We start from the raw sequence: 14750 nt of genomic DNA on the forward strand, positions 1-14750 counted from the left end.
AAAAAAAAAAAAAAAAAATAAAAAAAAAAATAATAATAATAATAATAATGTATGTATATATTTAGGTATATGAATATGTATATGCATGTATGTACATATAGACATATATGTACATGTATGTATATGTGTATGTATATACATGTATATATATATTCTAACAAGCGAGCCGAAGGTGGTAACACTAGTGCTCCATCTGAATGTAAAGCAGTGGATTGTCACTTCTTTTCATATATATAATAATAATAATAATATAATCTATAGCACTTTTGTAGATAAAATATGTGGGAGAACTCCAGCTCTAAATTGCAACTCTGCTTACGATATATCTTCTTATACCGCGGGGTGAACGCTGCATGCTGCGGTAGAGTTCTGTACCGCACTTCCAATACCGCGTCTGTTTGAGTGCTCCCATATACCGCCATGGTATTTGATACCGCATATCGTACGGGATTATACCGCACTGTGCCGCACCGCGCCTGTTTGAGCAGGCCTTAACGGTGCTATTAAATTTTGTATGCGTGAAGCAAAAGCAAAAGCTGTTTGTGAGCCTTGTTGACTTCTTGCAATTTCTGCATGTACCTTAGAGGTTGTTTTATTCGATCTAAATGCATCCTACAGTACTGCTTTTAAGAGTTTCAAAGCTGTCAGGTGTTGCTTGTGTCAAAATTTTATTTTTGACCTTTTCTGATAATTTTGTTGCTAGTACGAATTTAATTAGAATAGTCTTCTCAACTTGATTTACAGGAGTATCATGGTAGAATTCTATAAGTCCTAAGAAATTATTAAGTTCTTTATAATCCCCTTTGAATGTTGGGATTACTTGGGCTGCTGTTACCAAGTCTAATACGATGTTTCCACGATTCGTAATTCGCTCTCCCATTCGTCATTCGTCTTGCCAATTACCTTCTGAATTACGTAATTCGCCATACAAATTTTTGAGAGCGAATTACCTCATTTGTAGGTAATTCAGATCGAATTACCATGCGAACGACGAACGAATCGGTGCCTTCTCTAATATTTATCGGAAACATATCGAAGTTTTCACCGGCCTGGTCCCATTCGCTGGCACTTTTTTTAGTTGTAGAATAATATTAATTTAATAATATTAATAAAATATTCTCTATATATATATTAAAATTGTTGATGATAACTTAAATTTTAGCTCCATATTCGATATTTGCAGTACACAACAATAATAATAAACAACGAAGAACAAGAACAAGAACATTCCCACGACAGCCGGTTCTACGTACCGGAATGACTCGGGTTTCACCCGACCAAGGGCTGTTGTTTCGGCGATCTAACCCCGTTTAGGTCGGCGAAGTATCTCAGAAGTTGTCCGTCCATAGGGCAACATTCACTACGCATTCTCCTACTCAGGGCTGGCATCGAGTCAAACCCTGGGCCAGAAATATACACCTGCTGTGTATGCCGAAGACGATTACACCACAACTCCACCTCAGTCAAGTGTAATGCCTGCGAGGGGTGGAGTCACCTCAGGGTCTGCTCGGGACTACGGACACACAGACAGTGGACCACGTCGTACGTGGCCCCCTGTTGCTCAAACAGAGCAGCCTCCACGGCAAACCACAGTCCGCCCGTGCAGCCCCACACACTCACACAGCAACCACACACAGTCGCCACTACACAACAACATAATAACACCACAGACCGTACCATAGCCACCACAGACCACATAACACACACAACTGCACCACCACCCACACGCCGCCGCCAACAACTCCTGGTTCCCCCTACAATCTGCACGGTATGTCAGACCAGAATATTCCGTAATGTGACATCAGTCAAGTGCAACACCTGCCTTGGCTGGTGCCACTTTAGGGCATGTTCAGGTCTGCGTACCACGCGAGATTGGACGGGGAATTTCGAGGGCCCGTGCTGTGCTGCTCGGTCGCAGACGTCAATTGCGACGCCCCCCACCACCACCACAGGGCGGCAACCACCTCAGCAGCACACACAGCCAACGGCGGCAAGAACATACACCTCACTCACACCCCACATCACGACACGTCTCCCGAACCACATGAAGCTCCTTCAATTCAACTGTAACGGGCTACAGAGCAAGATTGAGGAGATAACCGTCTTCATGTGTCGGCATGGTATATTAATAGCTGCGGTCCAAGAGACGAAGTTGCACAGCAATTCAACTTTGTTGAATTGCGCCGGGTACAACGTGCACCGTCGAGATCGCGAGCGAGATAATGGTGGTGGCTTAGCGTTCATCACGCACCACACCGTGCAGTATCGTCTTATCGAAGCAGACATCGACCGCAGGGATACCACCCTAGAATGTCAGGGCATTGCTATCCGGTCAGGCGATGTCGAGCTCGAAATATTTAACATATACATACCCCCTGTCACCTGCTGCCCGGCAGGATATCACCCTGATATAGGTGCGCTCCTCAGAGGTGAAAACCGTATGGTAGTAGGTGACTTTAATGCGCACCACGATCTTTGGCACTCAAGCCTGTCAAACGATCGTAGGGGAACAGACTTGGCTGAGCAGATAGACGATTCGACATTCTGCACAATGAACGACGACGCACCCACCAGGATTATGGGTAACTGCAGTAGCTCGCCAGACATCACAATAGTCAGCGCTGGTCTGATAAACAGCATAACGTGGCGACCTATGCTGACTCTAGCATCAGACCATCTACCCATAGTCATCTCGATTGATAAACCAACCGACTTTGCCTCCGCCAAACACCGGACCTATATCAACTTTTCTAAAGCTGATTGGAAAGGTTACGCGGAGTTTACCGAAAACACCTTCGCAGCGCTCCCCACACCAACCGACGTCCATCTCGGTGAACGTAAGTTCCGCAGGGCTATCACTGCTGCTGCAGCTCGCTTCATACCGGCAGGATGTATATCGGACCCACGTCCAAACTTCCCTGCCGAAGCGGCTGTTCTAGCCGATGAGCGTGATAGCCTTCGTCAGGCCGATCCCGGAGATCCCCGTATCAGGGATCTCAACGCGGAGATTCGGCAACTTGTAAACGTACATAAGCGGAAGAAGTGGGAGGAGCATCTGAAGACTTGTAACTTCACCTCTGGTGTGAGCAAGCTTTGGTCAACCGTGAGGTCATTGTCTAATCCGACGAAGCACGACGACAGAGTCGAAATTTCCTTCGGCGACCATGCTTCGTCGGACCCGGAGCGATGCGCGAGCTATTTTAGCCGGCAGTTCATACTGCATCCTCCGGTGGACAAAGCCAAGCGTCGAGTGACCAGAAGGCTGCACAAACTGCCAACAACTTGTGCCCCCCTTGCTTTCACTTGCGGTGAAGTTCAGGTGGCCATCGGGAAGGCGAAAGCCTCCAAAGCCATGGGTCCCGACGGAATATGCATGCTGATGCTGAAAAATTTGGGTCCTGCGGGGGTAGCGTACCTAACGGAGGTCCTCAATTTGTCAATGGCCACTCTCATCATCCCAGACATCTGGAAGGTGGGGAGAGTGGTCCCACTGCTCAAACCGGGGAAACCTGCCAACAAAGGAGATTCGTATCGTCCGATTACACTCCTTTCCCCGGTAGCGAAGACACTCGAGGCCTTGCTACTCCCGTACTTCACAAACCACCTGACCCCAGCGAAGCATCAGCATGGTTTCCGTAAAGTGCACAGTACAACAACAGCACTTAACGCCATAAACACTCAGATAACTCGTGGCCTTAACCGTAACCGTCCCTGTGAGAGAACGATTCTAGTAGCGTTGGACTTGTCAAAGGCGTTTGACACCGTCTGCCATTCCACGCTGCTAGAAGATATAGAGGCCTCCTCTCTCCCACAGAGGCTCAAACGGTGGTCGGCAAATTATCTGAGTGGTCGACATTCGTCGGTAATGTTTAGAGACAAAACGAGTAAGCAGCGAAAAATAAAACAGGGGGTTCCTCAGGGTGGTGTCCTTTCCCCGCTACTGTTTAACTTTTACATTTCAAAGCTCCCTCAACCACCAGAGGGAGTCTCGATTGTCTCTTATGCCGACGATTGCTCGATCATGGCGACTGGGAATGGAATTGATGACCTGTGTTCGAAAGTAAACGGCTATCTCTCCGAACTTTCTCGCTTCTTCACTGCAAAGTGTCTAGCCCTCTCCCCTACGAAATCCTCCGCGACCCTGTTCACAACCTGGACGAAGGAGGTCAGGCTACCGCTGGGGATTCACGTCGATGACACACCAATTCCGACGGTGAATAACCCCAAAATACTCGGAGTAACATTCGACAGCCTGCTCTCCTTCTCTGCGCACTCAACCGCTATTGTCAATAAAGTACAGAGCCGCAACAAGGTCCTCAAGTCGCTAGCCGGCAGTACTTGGGGCAAAGACAAAGAAACGTTGCTGGCAACATACAAGGCAATAGGCCGGCCGGTTTTGAACTACGCAGCGCCAGTGTGGTCGCCAGGGACTAGTAGGACGCAGTGGACGAAGCTACAGACTGTACAAAATACCGCACTCAGGACAGCGACAGGATGCCTCCTGATGTCGCCCGAACACCACCTGCACGGCGAGGCGCAAATGCTCCCTGTAAAGGAGCACAATATAATGCTCTGCAAGCAGTTCCTGATCGGGAGCCACAGAAGTGGCCACCCAAGCAGACAGCTGCTTGCAGAGGAGCCCTCGCCTAGGCACGTCAGGAGGCATCTATATGAACTGACGGACGAAGTCCAGAGGTTCATTAAGCAACCTCTGGACCCGACAGCTTACAGACAGGCCCTGAACGGCATTCACAGGGACTCAGTCTCGAGTTATGTAGACTCTAGACCTGTGAATGCCGTTCTAGGCATACCACCCCCGGACATAGACGAGACGGAGCTTCATCTGCCTCGGGAGACACGCACAACACTCGCACAACTTCGCTCCGGCTACTGCAGCAGGTTGAACTCCTACTTGAGTAGGTTGAATGAGGATGTGCCGAATGAGTGTCCGGCATGCGGAGAGACCCCACATGACTCGAAACATCTCTTCGCATGCCCGGAAAACCCGACAACCCTAACGGCCTTGTCCCTGTGGACAAACCCCACAGAAGCTGCACGCTTCCTAGGGTTGCCGTTAGTGGAACTTGACGACAACGACTGAGATACCAACCGATCTGGGCGGGGTTGTTGTAGCCGCTACAACAACAACAACAACAACAAGAACTAGAGCTGCCAAACGAATTACTAATGTTTTACGTGGAAACAGGGTATAAAGTCGCCATTGTGTCTGGTTTTACTTTTGTTGTTTTATCTTTTACAACTAAATATTTTTTCAATTTTTGCTCTTAGTTCTTTAAATTTATTGTTTAGCAATGGCAAGTCTGTGGAGTGCGCAGTCTGCTCAATATTCTTATAGCTATTGGCTATCAATTCTCGAGTTTTGTCTACATATGCTTGAGTATATTTGTGTATTTATTTAATAATTCTTCTAATACGTTAAATTCCATCTATTTCATTCTACTATATATTAAAATATATTAAGCCGCATTTACATTACGGTATGCCTGTTTTTTTAATATTTCTTATAATGTGAATTTATCTTGCATAATAATAAAATTACTAATATTACAAAATTGATGTAAACTAAATTTTTTTTATTTTCGATTGATACTGCTGCCCCTGCTGCTGCGTTGTTGTTATTGATCACCTCTTCCTTTGTTTGGGTTCCACCCATCTCGACGCAGTTGTTTCAGTTCTGCGATAAAGTCTCGCTTTTGCTGACCCTGGCTGATATTATTCTCTGCAGCTCAGAATACTTTCTCGTGGCGCTTTTTTTCTTCCGTGACGTTTTTTGGGTTTATTTTGAACCGTCTGCCTGAAGTTCTGAAGATTTTGACTATATTTTTGTTCTTTGTCGGCACTGCGCTAAAGTTATCGGTGTTGGTCCAACTGCCTTCGATTCACGTATGTAAACCGGGTGTCTCTGTGGATACTTCAGGTGTATATTCTTCCTGTTCCATTTGGATTTGTTTCTAAAGTTATTAAGACAGTTTGTGATGTGGTCCTTTATCACTATGTTCGTAAAGGAGGATCGCCATGTAATGAGTTGGTAAACTAAAAGTGTTTAAACCTGAGTTTAAGTATTTACTCAGCTCTCCAGCCGCTTGTATGCATGCATTTGTGATGACGATCTTTGAAGTAAAACTCTTGAATTGAATCTTATGACAAGAATGATTTTATTTCGGCTCAACGCCTACCTTTATATGCTTACAATATAATTTTTATTTCTATTAGTGACCAATCACTACATTGGCCACTACTTCTAACAGAAATGCTTACTCACTATTTTGCATTTATATTTTATATTTTTATTATATATTTTTTATGTACATATGGTACATGTGCGCTAACCCACATATGTATGCTTGGTAACCTGATCTTGCTCTTGCAATAGCAAGCATCAAGTGTACCTAATGCGCCGCCGTACGCTAAACGATAGTGCTAGCCGTGACGAGTGTTCCGCATGTGGAATCAAGTGCACTGGTAAGAATGCCACACAGGATGGTCACAACAAACGCGCCGACTCAGCAATATGAACCGAATGTGCTAAGTGCAGGTTGGGCACACTTCAGACATTTCTTAGAATCATACTGAGTATGCAGTTTGTTCGCGCATTTTCTTCCATACTCAGTATGTTCAACAGTTTTTTGTTAAAATGAGAAATACCTTACACAAAATGAGAATTACTTACACAATAAAAATTACCAAAAATCAACGGTAAGTCCTGGCTACTTCACTTGCACTTGATAATACTAGCATTTAATGGCCTACAAAACTGCATACTAAAAAAATTATTTAAAAGTTAAAAATTCTGATCAACATTTGTTAAAATTCGTCGAATTTTTATAAATGTTCTACAGTTTGAAATTCTGATTAACATGTTTTTTAGATAGATATATTTTAATAAAAAATAAGAAATTAAAAAAAGGAAGAGTAGCCAAAACTTGTCCCTATTTTCATTCATAAACCTTATTAATTTGGTGTAAAGTTAAGTTTTGGTTGAGTTTTAAAAAAAATAATAAAGTTTAATTATTTAATAAATTTTTAAGGATGAAGATGATTTCAACGACCCTCTGCTGGCGGATCTAGAAGTTGATGAGGAGGACGATGTCGAAGAGGAGGAATTTTACGTTGAAAGTAATATAACATACGAAAATTGCCTTCTTCAGAATGAGCCTGCAAACGAATTAGAAAAGGCTTTGGCATTGCACAGTGAAAGGAAGCCAACAAAACTGCAAATACCAGCGATTGAAAATCAGCTACCAACCACAGCAGCTGTCGCTAATGTCGACACAATTACTTCTCCTAGCAGTTCGGTTCAAATATGTGCAGATATAGTTGAATGTCCTGAACAGAAGGTATTACTCGTTTCTTCCCAGCCAACAACTGCTACTAGAAACGATAAAGCTTTGAATCAGTTACAAAACCAGCAACCACAAAAGCAAAACAGAACGACTCATAAGAATATCGCGAAAAAAAACTTGCGCTCGCATAAAGCAGAACAATCATCACGGACACTTCTGTCGCCCTTTGACTCTGTAAAAAACGGCCCTAGTGAGCAGCATATTAATTACGACACAGAACATATATACGAAACTATACCAGAAGATTCAGAATCAGAGCCATTTTATTGCTCTCCATATGAAAGTTCAACATATGTAACGGCATTCGGATCCTGTTCCTCTACCACTACCGACTCGCCGCAGCTTCAGTTGCAAAAGATGAATGTTGCGAAATGGCTAGATGTATGTGTTAACCCCACGAATATTTCACAACTGAATGCCATTTCTGCGTCGGCTCGTGGCACCAGCGCAGGTAACCGTAAGCAATTCCACAACGATACCAACGAAATGGAAATACGCAAGAAATCCAATACTGTGCGAAGCACCTTAACTACTATCACAAACGGATCAAGTAGTAGCGGTGGCAGCGGAAATAGTGGCGGAAGTAATATTGTGGACGTTTCGCAAAATGAAGAACGTGACTCCTCCAGCGCTTATAATACTGGGGGGTCAAACAATAGTACAATTCCACTAAGATCAGTACTCAACCAAAGTGGAAAATGCGACAGTATGCTTGATGACAGCAAATCACTGAAATCGCAATTGCCAAAGGATAAGACGTCCTCTATTTTATCCAAAACAGGCTGTGATGCCCTATCACAGCTTTCTCAAACTATACGAAGCAATATAGGTAAGCGTTTTGAAAGCATACGAGTTTTAGTGCCAAAACCCTTTTATATTTTAGAAAGCTCAGCAGATGTTCGGACTAATCCATCGGTGAGTTCAACTTTGGGGGACCGAAGTAAATACCCCCCAAATCAATTATATAATAATGATCCCATTCAGTGTCAGTTAGACAAAAAAGGGTTCTGCCGGGATTTTGTTTCAAAACATTTTTTACATCCATTATTAATGCAAGACAACATTTTTCACCACCAGAACTTTTGCTGTCCACAATTTGTTGCTCCGAATCTTAGCCAATATCACTTTGTCAGCAGCCAAGAGGTATTTATGTCACGACCTATAATTTTATCTATTTATTTATTATGTTTGTTGCTGTAGAATTGTAAGACAATAGTATATTGTTAATGAAATGCAGAAAACCGCTTACAGGGCCCTATTGCACCAATGACGTGTCATTATCATATTGGCAAATTATTGAAGTTGCGCAAAGCTGTGTTTCACCAACTCGATAAGTGAAGGTCGTTCAACTGAGTATTGATGAGTAAAATATCAGTCAGTCGTTAGCAAGTGTTTCGCTAAAATATGAAATGCTAAGAGGAAAAATCTTAGTGATATGTTATGCAAATTATCAAAATTTATTACCATTTTGCTGCCCTAAATATTTTTACTTATCACTTATCTTTTATTCTGCTAAATTTAGCACTGTTTTGCTAAAAATGAATAAATCAATCAGAGCTTTAACATGTAAAATGCTTCGATTTGAACTTTCAATTATTAGAGGAGGAAAATCCGCTAACAAAGCGTGTTACAAACGAACAAATCAACTACAAACAATCAATAATGGTGTAGCCAAATTAAAATAAAAATTAATTGGAGCGTACCATCAATATAACAATGAGCGTGATAATTGCTTAAGGCCCCACAATTATTAACGACTGCACTGGTTAGGTAAGGGTAGCCAACATCATGGCATGGGGTCGACAAATCCAAGTGGTGCACCGTGTGTGGAGTAATCCATCGAATGATAGATGAAACTATTCGTTGGCCGGAATTTACGCATAATATAGCCATACAATTTTTCACCTTTGGTGCATTTCCACAAGTCAAAGGGCGCATTGATGGCATAATATTAAACATAGATAAACTGAAAATGCTTATCAAAACCCACGTGGGTTTGCTAAGCCTTCGCTTTCCATTTGTCGGTCCAACGCTTATCAAATGAACAATTTGCTCGTTTCTAATTTTTTGATAAGTTGATAGATACGTACTTTACTTAAAAAAAAATACATCAAAAAATTGTATAGTGATAAGTGTTAAGTCGTTCGTGCAACAGGGTCCAGTGGTGCTCTTCTATAACGTTTCTACCGACCGCCTTTGCGACAAGTTTATTCTGTAACTATAGCTCTGTCTTGGTACTCCACTGCAACTTTGGGGTCGAGTCTAGACAGGTAGCTGTTGACACGCCTGCAATATCCAGACTGTAAATGGGCCAGACACTGTATATTGCAGACGTTTCATTGGAGATATTGGGGTCGAATCTGGATGAGTGTCCGGCATGTGGAGACGCCTCGCACGACACCAACCACTTCTTCACATGCCCGCTCAATCCCACTCAACTAACACCCCTCTCCCTTTGGTCATATTCGCTCTCATGTTTCTCGGTTTTCAAACGTCAATAAAATAAAGTTCTTACAATTTCATGTATACCTATTGAAAGGTTAACCAAAACAACGGGTGCGCTTGAATACAGATGGGTTTTCCCTATTTGTGCGAGCTATTTTGCAATCACATGAAGTAATTTTTCTCATTGGCTTTTGATTGGTTTGCGCGGCCGGATGTGTTGCCCATGGGATTTGCGGTACCGTCTCCTGCCTTTGGGATGAAATTTTTCTCATTGAAGAAAAAAAAAAATTGCAAAAAACTGAGATCTCTTGGCATACTTAGTGGTTATAGTATGGTTGTCTTCTTAAACGCATTAATGCAAAGTATCAATCTCTTTATTTCTTAACCACAGGTCATAAAAGTATCCAATTTGCGCAACTTTATTAAAGACTGGCATTTATTTGAATTAGTGCATATGGACTATTATTCCTATCGACAATTTTTTTATATATTATATATTATATATTATATATTATATATTATATATTATATATTATATATTATATATTATATATTATATATTATATATTATATATTATATATTATATATTATATATTATATATTATATATTATATATTATATATTATATATTATATATTATATATTATATATTATATATTATATATTATATATTATATATTATATATTATATATTATATATCACACAGAAAAAATGCTTTAGACATTATTTGTACTTCTCAGACGCCATATAGCGCGAAGGCTGCACATTTTACAATGTACGGATCCCACTGGGTCAATGATTGAGTTGTGTAAGGAGTTGTTCCATCTTCATCCGAATTAACTACTTGTATTGTAAGGAATTGACGAAGCAGAATTTTCCAAAAGTTCATTCTTATTCAATCAGCGATCTTTTTTTCATACACTAAGTTCAATGTCATCTTACTCTTCGGGTTATATTAAGCAAGTTTCGGTTATATTTTCTGCTACAAATGTGCACTGGGACTTCTCTCTAATGCCATCATTTTCAAACACAAACTTAAGGATACAAACATTTGCAATTATCTCCCGAGATATTCTGAAAAATTACATCAACACTATATAATTTTGGCTCTTCTATATTATGCCAGCCCGTTCAATATTCTTTGCACTTCGTAGTACAGTCATGGAAGGACCGCGTATATGGAGCAAAAAATCAAGCTCCAACTGATATATTGTGAATGACTGTAATTTTTTTATGTGCAATGGGACTTCTCTCTAATGCCATCATTTTCAAACACAAACTTAAGGATACAAACATTTGCAATTATTTCCCGAGATATTCTGAAAAATCACATCAACACTATATGCAGCCTCATTGCGAGAGTCGTGCCGAATGCAAGTCGTTTTTCGAGAGTCGAATCGTATCGAAAATTTGGCGTCATTGCCTAAAATTTCCACTCGACTAGTGTATTGAAACGGAAGAACTTGGCAGCACTGCATACTTTTCGACAATTTTCGTCGTTTACTTATTTCAGCACGACAGTAGACAATGCTAATGTAGTCGAGTCGTACAATTCAGCCTAATTTACGACTTACGCAATGAGGCTGATAATTTTGGCTCTTCTGTATTATGCCAGCCCGTTGCAAAAACACAATATTCTTTGCACTTCGTAGTACAGTCATGGAAGGACCGCGTATATGGAGCAAAAAATCAAGCTCCAACTGATATATTGTGAATGACTGTAATTTTTTTAGCTATATTATTGTGAATTAGCTACGCTAACTATCGGAGTTCATACGACAAACATCGATTCGTAATAGGGGGTAACAGAGGGAAGGGTTTATCGTGCATTGTACGAACTCATAATAGGCGGGTTACTTATAATATGGTTTTAACCCCAAAACGTCCACCTTATTTGCGTCTATGGTAGCATACTGGCCACGCAGTTATTCAGGGAAAACTCGAAGCCTCCAAGGTACTAGAGTGTCCAAATCCTATGTCATATAGTCAGTGCCCCTAAGTCTGACCTTACTAAAGCAGTGCTACATGCTACTGTTATTTGTAATTAAAAAATTGGAATTGTATTGTATACCGTTTGATTTCTTAATTTTTTTTTAAACATTTATATTGAGTTCACTTTTTTTGCTAATGTTATCATAATATTCTTTGTATTTGTATTTTGGTGCGCAATAGGTGAGAACAGGAATCCGCCAAACAATGGCTGTAACAACCCGAGTCGACGAAGTCAATCACAAAAGTCTCGCCAAAGAAGATACCATGGTTTGGAAAGTGAAGCGTCGGCAAGACGGCACAAGGTATATTGTACGTCGCCCTGCTCGTAATCGCTGCCTGTTACGTGATCGGTCTATACGCATCAATACCGAACATGTTCGTAACAGACATATGTCAACCACTACTGAGGAAGATAATATATCAGAGGTCAAAGTTGGCCGCTATTGGTCAAAAGAAGAACGTAGAAAACACATAGAGCGCGCTCGGGAACGAAAACAGCAACACCAACTTCAAAAACAGCAAATAACTGATGATAATAATCTGTCGAAAGTGTTCGTAAAAGACCAATCTTCTTTGAAACTTGTTCAGCAAAAAAAAACTGGATTGATTCCACAGCGTACAAACCAGAACCGGTTCGCAGAGCATTCGGGAAATCAGACTCAACAACCAAACATCACTACGCCCTTGCAACAACATTACCAACTGCAATTTAACTCGTCTAGAATACAGCATCAAAAACAGGCGAGGTGTGATTCTAATGCAACTACCTGCGCCCCCAATGTTTCGTTTAATGAAAAACAAAGCATATCGCCGAAAGAGCTAGCACTTGAAACAGGTGAAACTGAAACGTGTAGAATATCAGAAATTGGAGCAGTAAGTTCTAAATCGAATTGCCCGGTATTCCCTAGCTCATTAGTGGTGACGGGATCCCAAACGGCTGTTGCCGTTACCAATACTTCCACTTTTCCAGCTGCCGTCGAAAAGAGTGAATTACAAAATTGTATCTCTATTACTACCATATAAAGTATTATTGATATATTTTGGGAGTCTCAGTCTTTCTTCATTCCATTTTCATTTAAATCACTTGTTTTATATCATTGAAAACAAAATTATTAAAAAATAAAGATAATACTAGTCTTGTGAGTTCAATCTATTTTACTCTTTATTCATATAGATTCATTCATTCCCAAAGTGGTCCGGGTGGACCACTACGTTGGCGTGAAAAAAATATAGGGGTCCACGAGTTGTAATTGGGAGTCCACGAAAATTTATCTGGTTTCGATAGTACAGAACCAAAATGGTTGCTTGATAACCTCTTTATTTAGCTTTAATTTGTTTGAGTGTTGTATAGTGCATTTGACACTGCTACACTTACCGTCGTTGTGTCTTCATACGTGGGGAAGCCTTGAATTCCACCTGCATACTAAAAAGAAATGGATGTTGGTATAACACTGAGTGAGGCGAGACGAAATTTGCTAGCGACAAAGATTTGAGCACTTGTGTCTTTTCAGTGCTACAGGATAGTACGCCACCATTACCTTTGGTAAAGAGATTCTATAATGATGAGTTCCCTGAGGCTGAATGCTGGCTTAATTCCAGTACTGAGCCCGGATTCACACATTTTGGAATCTTCACTGATGGCTCCAAAACTGACTCTGGGTCAGGATCTGGAGTCTTTTTCTACGTTAATGGGGATAAGCTTCCGTCTTTCAGGCTGAGGTATGTGTTGGAGGAATTTAAGTGTCTGCAGTGACAGTCAAGCTGCACTTAAGGCATTGGCCAGCCTTCTATTTAAGTACTTCCAAACTAGTTAAACAATGCAAGTCTCGACTAAATTATGCTGGTAAACATAACGAGCTTGCTTTACTCTGGATGCCAGGTCACTCGGGAGTACCTGGTAACGAGACATCTGATTATTTGGCCACAGTTGGTTTAGACCAGGCATTCCTCGATCCTCAACCAGTGACAGCAGTCCCCACTTTGGCCATCGAGGCCACCATCAGAAACTGGGTGAATACTTCGCTCATGCAGGTGGGCAAAACTCATGTTGCCTTCAATCTAGAAAGGTCTATCTCGTTTTTTGCTCTCACTGAGCAGACTGGAGCGATATAAATGAAAACGGTGCCATGCACACAAATAAACTATTTTACAAATACGCCATATGAAAATTCATGAGTAAGCCGGACATGTGAGGAGTTTAAGGTGAAGATAATGCAAATAACGCTAGCTCTCGGAGTGCTCTTAAAAAATATAACTCCTCAGAACGAGAGAGTACTTTAAGTTTACGAGGTCTGTTTCTAAAACTTAGTTTTGGAACCCACCCGCGATGCGTATTAAAATCGTTTTGTATGATCTTCACATTTTTTGACGAACTTTGGGAGTATGTTAAAAATGTTGCAGCACAGGGTCCACTGAAACCAGTAAAGTTTTGAAAAGGGTCTACGAGAAAAAAGTTAGGGAACCTCTGATATAGATATATACATTTTCAACCCTGAGCACATTAACTTTGTTCGCATAACGGTTGTTTACAAGAGCCTAAAGAAAGCGTTACACGGAAAGATTTTCTAGTAGTTTTTTGTCGTTCAACCAAAATCTATCCGTTTAAATGGCAATTCAACCGGCCATAGTGGACAAAAATCGACTGAGACGAAGTCGTCAGCAAAGCGAAGTAACCTTGAAATATGTAGGTGGTATATTCGAATTTAAATTGTGACTAAATTTTGCGCTTGTTGAAATATTTGGCAATTTTTACCAGTTTTTGTTTTTAAATACAACATGAATTATACATACATACAACACGAATAAAAGCAATTTATCATTTTTCATTTGGTAAAACAGCTTAAGCATTGTTGTTTCCATTTTTCCTAACAAACAAATTGTGGCACAAAGCTCAATAACATTATTGAAATAAATATGCATACGCCACAACAAAAATTGACAAATAAAT

The 14750-nt window shown here is 41.0% G+C and overlaps 1 protein-coding gene across 5 annotated transcripts in view; it reads left to right on the forward strand.

Annotated features, from left to right (window-relative positions):
- Slip1 (SLo interacting protein 1) overlaps window positions 1-12952 on the forward strand; it is a 76934-nt gene extending 63982 nt beyond the window's left edge. For 3 of the 5 annotated variants that reach the window (XM_017634914.1, XM_017634929.1, XM_017634921.1), the window contains exons 5-7: window positions 7050-8193; window positions 8248-8507; window positions 11984-12952. In XM_017634914.1, the coding sequence (XP_017490403.1) occupies window positions 7050-8193; window positions 8248-8507; window positions 11984-12826 (2247 nt within the window). In that variant the 3' untranslated portion in view covers window positions 12827-12952. The remainder of the gene's footprint in view (window positions 1-7049; window positions 8194-8247; window positions 8508-11983) is intronic. The other 2 variants (XM_017634934.1, XM_017634940.1) reach the window with 2 other exon arrangements.
- Window positions 12953-14750: the final 1798 nt, after the last annotated feature.

Source organism: Rhagoletis zephyria, unplaced genomic scaffold, assembly GCF_001687245.7.
Source record: "Rhagoletis zephyria isolate East Lansing unplaced genomic scaffold, Rhagoletis_zephyria_1.1 Rzeph_scaffold_00117, whole genome shotgun sequence".
Classification (NCBI taxonomy): Eukaryota; Metazoa; Arthropoda; class Insecta; order Diptera; family Tephritidae; genus Rhagoletis; species Rhagoletis zephyria.